General features: G+C 40.9%; 2 protein-coding genes across 5 annotated transcripts in view; one reads left to right on the forward strand and one right to left on the reverse strand.

Annotated features, from left to right (window-relative positions):
• Positions 1-7682, reverse strand: part of LOC135498935 (uncharacterized) — a 50478-nt gene extending 42796 nt beyond the window's left edge. Inside the window, exons 1-3 of the mRNA XM_064789461.1 lie at positions 7560-7682; positions 1354-1393; positions 9-310 (exon numbers count right to left, since the gene is read on the reverse strand). The gene's annotated coding sequence lies outside the window, so the exon portion shown is untranslated. The remainder of the gene's footprint in view (positions 1-8; positions 311-1353; positions 1394-7559) is intronic.
• LOC135498621 (uncharacterized) overlaps positions 1-17618 on the forward strand; it is a 109564-nt gene that overhangs the window by 55876 nt on the left and 36070 nt on the right. For 3 of the 4 annotated variants that reach the window (XM_064788977.1, XM_064788976.1, XM_064788978.1), the window contains one exon: positions 16309-16388. The exons of the other annotated variant lie outside the window; for it this stretch is intronic. In XM_064788977.1, the coding sequence (XP_064645047.1) occupies positions 16350-16388 (39 nt within the window). In that variant the 5' untranslated portion in view covers positions 16309-16349. The remainder of the gene's footprint in view (positions 1-16308; positions 16389-17618) is intronic. 4 annotated transcript variants of the gene reach the window in all.

Raw genomic sequence — 17618 nt, forward strand, 5'->3', positions numbered from 1 at the left:
ATACAGACCTCTACCAATGTTGTACGCTTCCTTATTCTGTTCTGTTCATCCAATATCTTGGCAACGATATCGGACTGTCTTTTTAGCTCCTCTTGAAGTCCTTTTAGCTTGATACGGTTTTGTTCTATATCGTCGTCTATTTGGGTTGGCTGCCCTTTTCGACCATCTTTACGCGCTCGAAGGTGAATGGAAAGCGTATTAGCTTCGTCAAGCCTCTTCTTAATATCGGTTTTCTTCGATTCTTCGCCAGGAAGTTGCTTTTCGATCCGCTTTAAGCTGGTTTCATCGTTGGCTATTTTTTCTTCACGGACTGAAATAATAGTATTCCTCTATGAATATTCAGTAAACGATTATGTGATATGGTTTCAGCCACATATGATCATGATTGGGCATTTTTCTGAAAACAGGGCTGAATTGACGCTGCATGGGGGGGGGGGGGGGCGGGTGTCAGTGTGGTGGCGTGCTGAATAAACCATATTTTGTTTCTGAAAACTTCTCATGTGTGCTATGTACCTTTATGGACACGAGAAAAAACCCCGAACATTTCACCCAAATTGTCGAGAAATAGCTTGACTCAGTATAAAATGTAAAACTCAGTTAGCTACGTCTACTAAATGTGCCAGCATTCAAATGGATTTTTTTAAACACACACAATTTTGTTACAATATGGTTACTGAGAAAAAATCATGTTCGGTTATAAAACGCAGACCTAGAAAAATCAAACTTGAAAGAAATCCTAAATTTAAGTCGTTCGTGCTGAAGAACCCGAAGTGTTGATAACAAATCATCCTGGTATATTGAAACTTGCGCCTCCCTGCGAGATCTCGTGATTTTTGGATGTTAGATCACCCCAGTTAACGTTGAAAACGTAGCTTCAATCCAACCATGCGTTATGAATTTGTGGATACGCACAATGACTTGAGACGAGGGTAATGTCACAATAATTACATCTTGTTAAGACAGGAAGTGAAATAACCTGATGCATTGTGGAATAATCAACCGAGAATTAATTACGCCCAAATGCGACAGCCCACTGGACTTTAAATTAGCTAGCTGTAACTTCACATACTTGGCGGTAGAGTACAATTCGTCCGACAACTCGGCCGCAAATATACGTATTCTTGTCGACCTACATGTTAACCCTATCGGTGTTTTACCGGGCCCAGGTGAAGCTCCACATCCCCTATAGCTTTCAACGTTTACCTAGACATGGGATTTCATGCTGAAAACCGTATTCCATCCACGCGCGGGCAATACCAAGAAGTCAAAGTATGCATTTGTACTTGCAACGTACATTGTAGTATCAAATTCTGCGGTGTATTCATCCCCTTCGATCCCCATTCATGTTCTTACCTTTCCGCAATCTCTCCCGTCTGATTCTTCCAGGGTCCAACTGAAAACAGACATTCGATATTTATATTAAACGATTCGACATGAGATTGTTGATTGAAATCGAAGTTTGTGATGGTAGAAGCAACTATTCAGAATTAGGATGTAAATATGATTAAATATTTCATGTACGGTCCGATAACCCAGTATTAATTAATTTTCCTATTTCAGCAACAGAAGTCATGCACATTTGATTACACAAATTACTTAAGATGACAATGTCAGCTCAAGATAGACTTATTTTATTTTTACCATTCTGAATTAATGAATATTACGATTCTGATTGGATCAACGTGGTTTGCTATTCTTTGCTGGCATATCCAGTGTACGGCTTCAACGTTTCATCAGACGCGTTGGTGCACTATAAACCGAACGAACATGTAGACTGTCTATGGCGTTATAACTATATCTTCATTATACCATTCAATTTAATTGTTTAGACGTCATCAGCAATCTGCAAAATTGCAGTGATATGAATATCAAGTGACTTCCATATCACCTTGGTTGTACCACCGCGATTCACTGACCGCCCATTCCTAACACGTTTTATTATCCTTAAATTAATTCACTAAAAGTGTGGGTCACATCTGATCGATCGCATATCTTACTTCGCCAACTACAAGTCGTTATGGTCGTGGACTTCTGCTATTTCTGAAGATGATTTTCGAATCTTACAGTTATCCACTAATTTGAGAATGAACACCTGAAATTAGCGCAAACCAATGGAGGTCAATGACGACGCTGTAAACGAAAAATCCATTTCCTGATATTGCATGCGTGAATACTCCATTTAATTATTATATGGCTCATTTTCACCACATGCTGCACGAGAACTTGAAAACCCCTGATTAAATAAAAATTCTGGCAAATACAGATGGCTTTTCATTTCTGAGAGCTGAACCACGTCTTTGAAATTGACAGAACATTTTCTTCCAGGTCGACTTAAAAAAACTTGTTGCGATCCGACAAAGACAGTTACAAGCTAACTAGTTTTCCATCATTAACAGCATTCACAAAAATCGGCTTTATTATTTTCCGACTCATTTTGCACATTTTATTTGAATACTATGGTGATCCACAAAAAGGTGTGCAGTCGATTATAATTTGCCGTCACTTTTACAAATATATGGTATAATTCTGTTGAAAAAGCATTACAACCCTCTGATATTTCTGGTCATGAATGGCCATGCACATAATCAGGCACGAACAAGAGACAAGACCACTAATGAATATTCATAGCCGGTTGGAGGGTCGAGGCCTATCAATGAGACGAGTGCATGTTTTTAACTCTCAAGTACATATTTGGAGAGGTATTTAAAAAATATTTGTTGTGGCAAGTCTACAGATATAAAGAAATTATTTGATGAAAAAATTAATTTCGAATGTTGCTAATTGGGTAATAGGGGGCGTGTTTTGAGTTTTTTCTGCCAGTTGGCTGAAAAGAGTGGAAATATCAAAGTCTGTCTAATTTGTCGATTATCAAAAAATTTCCGTGGTCAATCACCATTTTATTTTTCACCATTTACTTGCCCGACTGTCCGGAATAACATAATCTAAATTTCAGATTCACAACACCACGCGTTCTTTGATGCGTCGCGGTCAAACATTGACAATTTAACTGCTAAAAGGCTTAAAAAATCAATTGTGGTCTTGTCTCACAACTTGGAGTCAAGAGTGGTTTGATCGAGTCTTTCAGAGGCGGGCTGGCCGGGGGGATTTGTGCTCCTACCATCTTATTCACTGTCTTATCGGTTGATCAATAATACTTTCACTCTCCATTGATCGCGTCATAACAACGTCTATATGTACGGGTGTATGTGAGTTAAATAGCAGTACTTGAGAATGAAAATGTTCCCGACATCGTGAGTTTAAGCTGCAGTGCTAGAGATTGGAATCGTTCCGGAAAATGATGAGCAGGTGACTTCGGGAAAGTTGGCACAAACTGATTGTTCCATTTTTTTTATTAATCATGGAAAAAGGTGTTGCCAGCCGTACAGTGTAAAATATTACAATTTGCGTGCTCATCCGGTTGGTTCAAAATGGAAGCAGCAGCTCATCGTTTAGCTCAGCAATTGTACTACCAGAGTGGTGTTCTTTAATTAAAAGCAAGAAGCTCAGGGGAAATGCCTCAACATGTACATGTATGTTCGTCAATAAAGATCTAACGATAAGGTGGTACAAAAAGCTCGTCCGACTTCTTATGTGTTAGAAAAAACCCGTTCGGTCGCTTTTGGGGATTAAAGAGATCCAGTTGTGACAGAAGTCTTTATGAAGACTAGCTGAATGTGGTAAAAAATAACTAAATTGGTGATTACTTCTCATGCAGCTCATTGGCTACATAATCAACTGGTATACGGTAAAAAAAGCAACGGAAAAATGACAAGGAAAAAAAGCCCGTTGAAAAAGGCAACAAGTAATAAAGGCAACAGGCTTTTTTTCCATTGCTTTTTTACCTAGATTCTAAACAACTGCCTGAGGGGAACTCAAAAGTGCTAAAAGTTATAATTGGAAGCTCATACCCGCCTTCGGCTTTAGGCAGCAAGAGTGACTAGTCGCTAAATGTCAATTTTTTTACGAGATCCTTAAAGGAAACCTATATAGCCAAACACTTTAACAATCGGTATAAAGACCAAGCATGATATCGCACATTTCTTAATTCATAAAAAGCTGTACATTCGACTGAGTGTCGGATGCCGTGGCATCTCCATGACATAGTCGAATCGTTGAGTTCCGAGGGGGTTTTCGCCTGAATTGGCGACCACTCCCGATGCGAATTGGTGACAACTCGCAAAACGGGAACTTGATCACTGATTACCTGCTTGTATTGGCAACTTCCCGAGATCTCACTAAGCCCTCTGGAGGGTGGGAGTTGGTGTGTTTATTGTGGGTTTAAAATCTGTACACGTGGAGGTCCTTCAAAGGATCTATGTATACATTTTATAGTTTGCTGTTACTGATCCCGAGAGATTCATCTTTTTACGACTTTGCTACTCTATCGATCTTTTATGTTTTATGAAATAAGACTTGGTTTGGCACTTGTTGGTATTTGTGACCCGCTCTACCAAAACTAGGCGCTTGTCGCATCTGAACTTGACAGGTTGATACAGACTTGTTGTTCATTTCCCTATTGTAGACCTTTTGTGAAATCTATTACAAACTGATTTGGTCACATTTCACAAAAGGTCTGCAATAGGGAAATGAACAACAAGTCCGTATCAACCTGTCAAGTTCAGATGCGACAAGCGCCTAGTTTTGGTAGAGCGAGTCACATTTGTTTATCAATCTCAACTGAACTGGTGTTACTGATTGCACCAATTTATATATCGGACGATATATTTATTGCGACTCAATGTACTGGGGTTGCGTTTAGATGAAATGACCAAGGCCATTGTGCTCACCTCCCTCACAGGCGATTTATCAGATATGATAGAAAATACCGATTATACAATTTTAGCTACCTGGCAACCAGACCGAAATTCAGCCTGCGAGGTTTGATAATAGCTAGGGCTACATATATATATATGTATAATATATAACCAACTTCCATGTCAATAGCTCCAGTAGTTACGGAACGTGCCACCATCGGCCAATGAACGCTAGTCAACCCCTGTGAATTTGAAAAGTGAACATGTGTAATAAAATGTCATGTACCGTCATTATATGAACCTATGATAATAATTTAGAGATGATCTGGCCCTTAGGGAGATAGCAATTTTTGTGTTTTCGGGCATCGAATCGGACCGAAATTTAGTCTGCAAGGTGTCATTTTATAGTGGAACATATGCACGAAGTTTCAAGTTGAACAACCCAGTAGCTACAACGCGTGCCTTGCTAACGGACGACGACGATGACGACAAGCTCACAACCTCTCTTGATGACGGGTAATGTTCATATCAAATGCATTACTGAGACTTGTTGTGATCATTTAAAAAATGTTTGTATCAATTTAGTGGATAACATAACATTTGTCCGACCAAGGCAAGTAATCCTGGTTTTGATAGTTTAAGTTTAGTCTATACTCGATTTGATAAAGAGGTACAGGAAGGTTTCATGTGGTTGATTGGATGCTGACTCTTGCCTGACGCAGGATACTTTCACTGTTCTTCTTATGATTGACGCTTAGGCCTGGCTAACTCATGCTGGTCTTCATTCGATCAACGATTACCGACATTCGCAAGCGTTTCCGGATACCAAAACTTTGCCAAACTGGCAAGTCTAATTTACATAAATGCGTCAAAAGCAAGAGGGTTAGTCAGTGGTAAACTGTTTGACGTTGCGACCCCAGTGCCACTTCAAGCCAACAAGTTACTAAAAGCGCTTCCATTCATAACCACCGGAGTGGATTTTACCGGAGCCGTGTATGATCTGAAGGAAAATTCGGACGCCGAAAATAAAGCTTACACATGTATGTCTCTTAACCTCTGCGGTGACACGCGCCGCACTTATAACTTGTAAAAAAACATTTTATAAGCATTTGGCAAGTTTGCCGACAGGCGCTCCTTGTCGGAACGCAAAATTTCAGGCAATGCATCGACATATCTAGCCAAAGCGGACTAACTGCAGAAACTGTGTGAGTCTGAGGACATTATTCATATCTCACAAAACATCGCATGACCCTGCAAATGGTTATACGATGTGTATATACGTCATATGGGCTGCAAAATATTCCTACGGAAGAAGAGACGATAGTCGACGAACGCCCTTTTATCTACGCATTTATTGATTAAGAGACACAACCACAGTCTGACGCCGTCGCATCTATCATAAAAGGGAGGTCACTTATCTCCCTACATCACCGTACATAGATGACGATGAACAATTGGATCTTGCCTACGAGATCAAGTGGATGGATTAACAAAATCGTGCAGATATAACACCAAGTGTTGTGCCTCAAGGTCAAGGTTGTCTCTTCATTTATTTGATACATGACTCGAGATCTCGATGATTGGTAAAATGCAACGAAACACAGTGGAATTGAAACAATAAAGTTCCTCGACATTACCCGGATCATAGGAGCAAAAAGAAGCCATGCAGTGAATCAACCTCTGAAGTTTAGGTAGAATTTTAGAAATAACATCCTCTGTGGATGCTAAAGTTTCTAAAGTTTTCATTCTCACTATTTTATTCTTCCGAAGATCGGGCAGTCCAGTGAATCGGACACTTCCGCTCTCATTGGTTTTCATGTACGGCATGTTTTTCTTGGATACGAAAACTCAAAAACTGCATCGACAAAAATATTTATAATACTATTACTGAATATCGTCCAGACACCAAGCTTGTAAATATGGTTACATCTAATAAATGAATGCAGCCCAGGATGACTTCTTAAGTTGCGCTTTACAATATAATTTGGCTAATTGTTTCTTATCGCACTTGACAAATCATTCAGTGCCATATTGTGGCGGCCGTAGTTACACCGGTATTTTCGGAAATCTATTCCCCAACTAGTCAAAATTGCGCCGCTTTGTTCATATATTTAGTGTGTTAATTGGCTGGGTTATGCCACTTGCGTGCGCTTTTAAAATATCGCTTGTATTGGTAGTTTATCCGCTGTACATGCTAGGTAATATCGGTGTTTATTTTTTCATAGACCTCCGTCGGATGCACTGATCTTTATTTGTTCATCCTCAAATTTGAAAATCACCTTCACATCAGAAATAGCGGCCGACGTCACGGCCAAGTTCGGCGCATAGCTTCATGAAAAAAAACCCTGCCCAGTTTGGCAATTTGACACCTGAGGACGAGTAATAATTGCTTTCAGTCAGGTGAGATCGCCAGCAATCTCCAATATTTCCATAACCTGAACTATGCTTTGAAGAGCGTCTTGAGAGTGGCACTTCCACTACCAACTTTCTGAGTTGGCGTGTTTGTGTCAGACCGGGTTTGACTTCACACCGGTTTTAGAGACCTCGCGCCATTCACTAGTTGCTACCGCGTCGTCTAAGATAAACATTGTCATCAACAGAATGACATGGTAATGACATGAAGTCGGCCAGTACCAGTTTCGCATACGAGATTTTAGTAAATCCATACCTGTCACTGCGTATCGTGAATTATAATAACACCTTGAACATAATGTAAAACGGCCGTTCACTAACACGACTATCGACCAAATGGAATATTGAAAGACTTAGGCCCCCAATAAGCGGAACCACGTCATTTAAACTCACCTGCACACTCGTGAACTGACGTCGGTTTCGTTAAAAGAGATTTCAAGTGAAGTTCACATTGCAATCTCAGAACGGTTTGAGTCAAAGCGGTTCACGAGAAACACGTTACGAAGCGGTTTGCGTAGACTAGTTGGAAATGGGTTCGAAAATTTTACAGTGGGAGCACGTCAGACCGTTTCGATGTCTTAAATTGGTGTACAATGCACTTTAAACCGGTTTGAGATTGCAGCGTGAACACGTCATATATGGCTCAGTCAAGTGGCAAACAATTCTACAATGATGTCAAGCTACCATCACCAAGTCAGTGCTGTCAGCTTCATATCAGATAATTGTTCCTATGAGAATATATCGTTGACAACAGCCAGCACTTGGGATCTGCAATACTTGGTTAGTATTATTTGAGCAGGCTCTGTCCATCACTCTCATACATAGTGCTCCGCCACCTGCCTTCGAACATGACAAAGACAATCGACTGGCTGATAGTTTTGATGACGCCTTTACTTACATCGAACTGAAAGAAAGAATACAGATGTTGTATAATGTGTACATTTGTTTGTAACGTTAGCTTTTTGGCCACAAATACGAGACTAGTTAATGCATAATGAAATCTCTGTTTCAGCGATATTGATGTGTTTGGTCAGAATGCCTAATCCATATTATGTAATGCTACATTCTTCTTATTGGGTCCCAAAATTGTTTCTTTCCGACATTCAGTAGATGCACTGGGCTATATTATGTTTACCAATGATAAATCCTATAGTTACTTTCAATGATATTTTAAGTGAATAACACCTTCATTCAGTCAGTTGTTCTTATCACCTTGAACAGATGTTATTGTAAAACGGCCGTTCACTTTTTCTGTACAAAACTGTAATACTTATATCTTTCTAATGATCGATATTTCCCCATCACTCTTATAATGTCATCTGTGAATTCAAAGACGGCAATGCTGACCGACTGAATGAGAGTGAACAACATTCTTTGCGGCTCTGATCTGCTTACTTTTACAACCTGAAAGTGAGAATAAAGAATTGTAACATTAACTGGTTGGTCACAAATATGAAGCAAGTCAATGCATTGATGGTTTTAACAGTTTTAAGTTGCTTTACAGTTGTTTCGAAAAACCTCGTCCTAATCATGTCAGATACTCCTCATATCGGGAGGCCATGACAATGTCATTAACTTAAATAGAGTGGGCGGCTTTTTACCTCAATATGTTTGTACTTCCCTTGTTTCATTATTAGCAAACCACACTTCTGAACATTTTTGTCTTCTTAAAATTTGGTTTTTAGCTCACCTCTTAGCAGAGGTGAGCTTATCCCATACCGTGGCGTCCGTCGTCCGTCGTCGTCGTCGTCGTCGTCGTCGTCGTCGTCCGTCGTCGTCCGTCGTCCGTTAGCAGGGCACGTTTCGTAACTGTTAGAGCTATTGAGTTGAAACTTGGGACACATGTACCCTTATGTAATGACACCTTGGAGACCATGTTTCGGTCCGATTCGTTTCATGGTTTGGCCACCAGGGGGCCAAACGTTAAAAGTGAAAATATGCAATATCTCCCTTAATAGTAGTCGGGAAATTTTGAAAAAAATATGGTAGGTACTTCTAGCAAAGGTGCATCATATATCCTCCGGGTTTTTGATTTGACCTCCTTTTCAAGGTCACAGAGGTCAAATGGTGTAAATTGGCCGTTGGGATGTAACGATGGCACGTTTCTAAACTGCAATGACTATTGATACCAAATTTGGTACACATTTACCCCTTAGTCAGGTGATCTCAGGGACCAAAGTTTGGTCCAATATGATTCACCACTTGACCACCAGGGGGCAAAATCCAAAAACCTTAAAAATGTGATTATTCCTTAACCTCTTGCCCGATCGCCACCAATTTGATAACATGGGTACATCTAACCACCATACAGTATATGTCACACAGGTTTTTAATTTGACCTTCTTGTCAAGGTCACAGAGGTCAAATGGCGTAAATTCGCCGTCAGGCCGTAACTATGGCACGTTTCTTAACTGCAATGACTATTGATCACAAATTAAGTACACATGTACCCCTAAGTCAGATGATCTCAGGTACCGAAGTTTTGTGCAATCTGATTTGCCGTTTGGCCTCCAGGGAGGGGGCCAAATCCTAAATTCTTGAAAATGCCATTATTCCTAGTAATGACTTGCCCGATTGGCACCAATTTTATATCATAGGTACATCTAATTCTAACAACCATTCAATGTGTCACCCGGGTCTTCTTTGATTTGACCTACTTTTCAAGGTCACAGAGGTCGAATGTACTGTAAATTGGCCATTTTGGGGAAATTGTAATTGCTTGGACCTACATCAAACCTAACACTACATGACACAATACCATGCTCTTTATCCATCTTTCCTCCACATGAGGTGAGCACAATGGCCCTGGCCATTTCATTAGTATTAGAAGTAAGAAAATAATGATTTTTGTTACTCTCTGCCCTCAAAGGGTCAATGAATTCCTCGTGCGGGAAATTGCTTTCCCGCTCCCCGAAATGCAGTGTTGTTTTGCCGAGAAATGGGAGTCCGAAGCCTTACAAATGACGCAGTTTCTCTCCCGATGTTCTAATTTTTCGAAGCGATGTTAAGAAAAGACCTTGAATGTACCCTTTGTATTATTAAAGTCGTCCACAATCGTGGCTGATTTGGACTATATTCCTGGACTGTTTAATAGCGACAAGGAAAAAATATCCAGCGTGCCGTCAATGTGTTGATGCATGGCTCAAGGCAGTGCATATATTCATGCATTTCTCCACATGTGGAGGATCTCTGGGCTCTCGCGTCCAGTTAAAAAGTTTGGAATAGCGTTAACATTCAGTCAGCTTTTAAATCATAAATTTTATGTGCAGTTGGTTTGATGGAAACTACTACAAACTGCAATAATTAAAGGTGACTGGAAGTAAAAGAATTGGTAAAATTACCTTAACAATACCATTGGTAATTTAAGAGTCAAAAACGCAATTCTTAATTTACCATAGAAATGATTCAACACACAAAATATGCAATATCGATAAGGTAAGTTTTTGCTTAAAATTCCGTGCATCTTGCATTAAGACTGTTTGTTCGATAAACCAAAAATTCAAATGCAAATACACAATAACACATTGGTCAATGAAAGCTCTGACATGTCGGAGGTTTTGATTTGTTATTTCATCTTAGACCTGAAGCCGAAAACAGTTACATTTGACACCAAAAAGTTGAAATACCAATATTGGAACTTGACAAAAAGTGAGCAATTCGTGACGATTGGTTACAAGAATACTTTGGATTTTTGATTAAGATGAAACGAAACGCACGCCAAAAATAAATCTAACTTACGGTAACTTCATGTTAATGTAAACCAGCAATTTTAACTCCGGAAAAGAATGACGGCACCCTGCCCTAAAGCTCCTCATGATTGTTCCAAGTCGGTCTTGATATCTGTAGACTTGCCACACCGAATATATTTTCAATACCTTTCCTGATATGCACTTGACAGTTAAAAACATACTCGCGTCTAATTGATAGGTCTGGATCCTCCAACCTATATGAATATTTAATGGTGGTCTTGTCTCAGCGCTCCATTTTTGGCTCACCGTAGGGGAGTCTATACAACACCGCAGTGTCCGTCGTCCGTCGTCGTCGTCGTCGTCGTCGTCGTCGTCGTCGTCGTCATCGTCGTCGTCGTCCGTCGTATCCTAGTTCAAAAACAGTGGCACGTTTTTTAACCGCTAGGCCTATGTACTTAAAACTTTGTACACATGACCCCCTAGGTCAGATGACCCGTGACACTAAATTTCTGTCCGATCTGATTCTCTACTTGGCCACCAGGGGGCCAAATGTGGATATCTAAAAAGTGTGATATCTCGCTTATTAGTGACTTGTTTTTGATAAAACTTTTGTGGTAGGTTCTCATAGCAAGGATACATCATATATCTTACGGGTTTTTAATTTGATCTACTTTTCAAGGTCGCAGAGGTCAAATGGCGTGAATTGGCCGTTCGAGTGTAACTATGGCACGTTTCTCAACCACCAAAGCTATGAGCTTGAAACTTGGTACATATAACCCCCTATATCAGATAACCTCTGGTGCTGAATTTCAGCCTGATCTGATTCTTGACTTTGCCACCAGGGGGCCAAAACAGAAAAAGTAAGAAGTGCAAAAGCCTGTTTATTAGCAAATTGTTTTTGATGAAATTTTTATGGGAGGGACCCCTAGCAAGGTTACCTCAGATGTTGCACGATTTTTCGGATTTGACCTACTTTTTAAGGTCGTAGAGGTCAAATGGCGTAAATTTGCCGTTTGAGTGTAACTATGGCACGTTTCTCAACCGCAACAGTAATGAACTTGAAACTTTGAACAAATGACCCCCTAGGTCAGTTGACCTTTTACACTGAATTTTGGTTCGGTCTGATTATTGACTTGGCCACCAGGGGGCCCAAACTCAAAACTCAAAAAGTGTGATTTCTCGCTTATTACTGATTTGTTTTTGATAAAAGTTTCATGGTAGGTACTCCTAGCAAGGATACATCACATATCTTACGGGTTTTTGATTTGACCCACCTTTCAAGTTCACAGAGGTCAAAGTTGAAAACTTTACCGTTCTTGGTACGTTTTGTCGTTGTTCAATGTAAAGAGTTTTAATTTTGTGTAATGATGCATCTAATGCCGTGGTCACACTGGGGTTTTAACACGAATTGAATTCGAATTAAAACGTTGATACGTATTGGGGCGTCACACTCAATTCGGTTCATACCGATCTCAATCCGCTTTAACCAACACGGTTCTTAAACCGAATTGAATGCGAATCAGCTAATCCGAATCAACGAAACCGTATTGAGATTTCAAGTGTGACGTGCTTGATACGAATTAAGGTTTTCGATCGCACTGCGCATGCGCCCGGCGCATGGAAAGTGACCTTTGACCGCGGGAACTAGTGCTCCGAACTAGTTAACTGATGTATTTAAATGATCTCATTAACTCAAATCATTTTTCGTTATGCCATAGAATAGGGAAAAATCAACTCCCTTGCACGTGACTTGCATTTCCATTTCCTGGCAAGGTATGTTGCCGCCGGTTCATTGGTCAAAGGTACGCTGATCAGCAACATCGTCGCGGCGGGGTTTTCCCCGGTTTTGGCCTCGTTTTTCGAGGGCGAGGCCGGGATTCTCCGCATTTAGCGACGGTGGTGTTGACTCGCTGAGGACACTCCTCTTTGACCCGAACTTTGGCAATAGGCATGGCCTGGAGATGGAAATGGTCAAGCACCTTACGCGATTTTAACTTGTTAATAATGACTGTGTGATACCGTGATATTATATACTTATATGTTTTGTACTTGTAAATTTTATTCTCCCATATGGGAGGTTAATAAATAATAATAATAATAATAATAGATGGCGCGTTTTAAACCGATTTGAATGCGTATTCGGGCCAGTGTGACGCGACCGTTCTGAAACTGGATTAACCAATTCGTATTCCGGAGAGCGCTCTACGGAGTTCGGTTTCAATTCGCATCCAGTGTGAACACACCAATAAGAAGCCACTATTTGTATGCCAAGTTTCAGCCAGATCGGAATTCAAATATGGCCGAAATTGCATGTTTTGTGGGTTTTTCCTCGTATTGCGGCAATCCAAAGGTCGTGAGTTCAAACCCCGGTCAAGGACAGCCAAAAATATTTTTATTTTTCATCTTTTCCTTTTTTCTTTTCTGAGTTCTATCTTACATTTTCTTCATTTTTTAGCTCACCTCTTAGCAGAGGTGAGCTTATCCCATACCGTGGCGTCCGTCGTCCGTCGTCGTCGTCGTCGTCGTCGTCGTCGTCGTCGTCGTCGTCGTCGTCGTCGTCGTCGTCGTCGTCCGTCGTCGTCCGTCGTCCGTTAGCAGGGCACGTTTCGTAACTGTTAGAGCTATTAAGTTGAAACTTGGTACACATGTACCCTTATGTAATGACACCTTGGAGACCAAGTTTCGGTCCGATTCGTTTCATGGTTTGGCCACCAGGGGGCCAAACGTTAAAAGTGAAAATATGCAATATCTCCCTTAATAGTAGTCGGGAAATTTTGAAAAAAATATGGTAGGTACTTCTAGCAAAGGTGCATCATATATCCTCCGGGTTTTTGATTTGACCTCCTTTTCAAGGTCACAGAGGTCAAATGGTGTAAATTGGCCGTTAGGATGTAACGATGGCACGTTTCTAAACTGCAATGGCTATTGATACCAAATTTGGTACACATTTACCCCTTAGTCAGGTGATCTTAGGGACCGAAGTTTGGTCCAATATGATTCACCACTTGACCACCAGGGGGCAAAATCCAAAAACCTTAAAAATGTGATTATTCCTTAACTTCTTGCCCGATTGCCACCAATTTGATATCATGGGTACATCTAACCACCATACAGTATATGTCACACAGGTTTTTAATTTGACCTTCTTGTCAAGGTCACAGAGGTCAAATGGCGTAAATTCGCCGTCAGGCCGTGACTATGGCACGTTTCTTAACTGCAATGACTATTGATCACAAATTAAGTACACATGTACCCCTTGGTCAGGTGATCTCAGGTACCGAAGTTTGGTGCGATCTGATTTGCCGTTTGGCCTCCAGGGAGGGGGCCAAATCCTAAATTCTTGAAAATGCCATTATTCCTAGTAATGACTTGCCCGATTGGCACCAATTTTATATCATAGGTACATCTAATTCTAACAACCATTCAATGTGTCACCCGGGTCTTCTTTGATTTGACCTACTTTTCAAGGTCACAGAGGTCGAATGTATTGTAAATTGGCCATTTTGGGGAAATTGTAATTGCTTGGACCTACATCAAACCTAACACTACATGACTCAATACCATGCTCTTTATCCATCTTTCCTCCACATGAGGTGAGCACAATGGCCCTGGCCATTTCATTTGATTTATTTGGTGTAACGAGTGATGAAATTGTTATATCGCGTGTTTTTTGGCTGAATATTATTAAAAATATATTTTTAACAACCTTTTTAGCTCACCTCTTAGCAGAGGTGAGCTTATCCCATACCGTGGCGTCCGTCGTCCGTCGTCGTCGTCGTCGTCGTCGTCGTCGTCGTCGTCGTCGTCCGTCGTCCGTTAGCAGGGCACGTTTCGTAACTGTTAGAGCTATTGAGTTGAAACTTGGTACACATGTACCCTTATGTAATGACACCTGGGAGACTAAGTTTCGGTCCGATTCGTTTCATGGTTTGGCCACCAGGGGGCTAAACGTTAAAAGTGAAAATATGCAATATCTCCCTTAATAGTAGTCGGGAAATTTTGAAAAAAATATGGTAGGTACTTCTAGCAAAGGTGCATCATATATCCTCCGGGTTTTTGATTTGACCTCCTTTTCAAGGTCACAGAGGTCAAATGGTGTAAATTAGCCGTTAGGATGTAACGATGGCACGTTTCTAAACTGCAATGACTATTGATACCAAATTTGGTACACATTTACCCCTTAGTCAGGTGATCTCAGGGACTAAAGTTTGGTCCAATATGATTCACCACTTGACCACCAGGGGGCAAAATCCAAAAACCTTAAAAATGTGATTATTCCTTAACTTCTTGCCCGATTGCCACCAATTTGATATCATGGGTACATCTAACCACCATACAGTATATGTCACACAGGTTTTTAATTTGACCTTCTTGTCAAGGTCACAGAGGTCAAATGGCGTAAATTCGCCGTCAGGCCGTAACTATGGCACGTTTCTTAACTGCAATGACTATTGATCACAAATTAAGTACACATGTACCCCTTGGTCAGGTGATCTCAGGTACCGAAGTTTGGTGCGATCTGATTTGCCGTTTGGCCTCCAGGGAGGGGGCCAAATCCTAAATTCTTCAAAATGCCATTATTCCTAGTAATGACTTGCCCGATTGGCACCAATTTTATATCATAGGTACATCTAATTCTAACAACCATTCAATGTGTCACCCGGGTGTTCTTTGATTTGACCTACTTTTCAAGGTCACAGAGGTCGAATGTACTGTAAATTGGCCATTTTGGGGAAATTGTAATTGCTTGGACCTACATCAAACCTAACACTACATGACACAAGACCATGCTCTTTATCCATCTTTCCTCCACATGAGGTGAGCACAATGGCCCTGGCCATTTCATTTTTACAACCAGCCCCCTCCCCCTCGGAAATAATCCTGGCGGAAACCCTGCCTGAGAGCATTTGTTACCAACAATAGTAGCATGCTGGGGTATACATATGGAAAAATCCGTTGCGAGCTTTGCTGGCGGTTACCTTGCGAGCATATATGCTGGGGGAATAAATGCGACGGCTCCAGTCAAGCTCGATTATTTTTCGTTCTTAATAAATGTGTGTACGAGCTGGTTTCCCCGATCGGGTGTCCGACAATTTCTTGGCAAACTCTATGTACTGTAAGCCCTGCGTTGTTAATTTGTGTATGTGGTTGTGTGTGTGTTTCCTCTTCGGGGGATGTATCGTGCAAGTAAATCGAACCAGTATATTATTACGCTCTCATTTGCTTATATAAATCGTTTCGGTAGCGTTTGGGAGCGGAACGATGCCATTGTATTGGAAGTGATACCTCAGTTTGTCGTTTACCACATAAAGTCAATAAATGGCCAAAAGTTCATTGCATAATCTTAATCAGGCTAAAGTTGCACCTGATATTTGCGGCTTATCCAATTATGAAATAGATATTTGACTAATAGGTCTCGCGGTATGATTTAGTGCCTCACTTTCTCTTTTCAGACAAAGACGATTTTTCGCCTGGGCCAGAATAAGGAATAAAGATGCGGTGGATACTAAATTGCAACCCAAAACAATTTACGGTAGTGAAGCTTTGTCTTCACGTGGGTCCTGAGGCTGAGTTTTCTGTCTTTCCCTGCCAAACCGGTATACTTTGTGAACGGCATTACTACGGTACTACATTACTACTTGCTACCAAATTAACTCTTGAGCCCCCATTGTGTATGTCGCCTTTGAGAAATTCCTATCTGCTTCGGTATGAGCAACGTTGGAAAGACAAGAAACTCAGTCCTCAGCCCACGTAATCGTATGGTGTCGATTACAATAATTGATTTTCTTATATGGTTCTCCCGACTGTCTCAGTTCTCATTTTGAAGAAAAAAAGGAAAAAAGGGAAGTTTCGCACCAAGATCTTAAATCTATGCGCTTCTTTTCTCCCCGTTTTGAAAGGTTTTCGGTATTTTTTTTATATTTGAGGAGATCTCGGGTGAATAAGGAAACTATTTGCATGCCACACGGTTATCTATAGTGTAAGATTGTCCAATCACTCCCAATATTTCCTTGCGAGACGATAGCTTTCGCCGAGGATGTGTCTAAACCTAATGATAAACCGAAGAAATGAATGTGATATGTTGGCGTTAATCATTTTTAAAGATACAAACAGTTCGAACAATTTATCTTTGCATTACAATGCTTTACATGAAAGCCATTCCAGTACAGTGCGGAGCCCAGTGGTCGAATCGTGCTACAACTTTGTCGTCCGAATCTTCTCTATATTGATCTCTGGTCGCTCTCACACGGTGTCTGCAGAGAATGCCTCGCTTTTATTCGTAAGCTGGCCTGGGGGAATGAATATATTCAGTAGAAGATCAGAATGCGCATCACGAACAGGCGGGGGGGGGGAGTCACGGTCACTGCATGAATTATCGTAATTTTTCTGGTCCCACATCACCCCCTGGTTATAGCTCAGGCTTCCATTCGTTGTCCGATTCATCTTTCAATGGTTGGTTGTACATCAGTCTCTCAATTTTGAAATTTTCTGTCGAGGGGGTCATCCATCTCTCCCGCTTATATTACTATGACTGCTTTGATTGTATTTGGGAACCACATATATGTCGTCGTGAAAACAACGCTTGGTTGTAGCATCAGCCCGATAATACTGTCTTTAATCCTGACATTCTGCAGTGAGGTCCGATCCAAGGGTATATACTTGCAAAAGCTGTTGAAAAAGTCCCTACACTTGAGCATATAAATGTTTAACATCATTATCAAGATGTCTAGTCAGCAGGACAGCTTTTACAAGTTAGGAATCT

This window comes from Lineus longissimus, chromosome 14, assembly GCF_910592395.1.
Source record: "Lineus longissimus chromosome 14, tnLinLong1.2, whole genome shotgun sequence".
Taxonomy (NCBI): Eukaryota; Metazoa; Nemertea; class Pilidiophora; order Heteronemertea; family Lineidae; genus Lineus; species Lineus longissimus.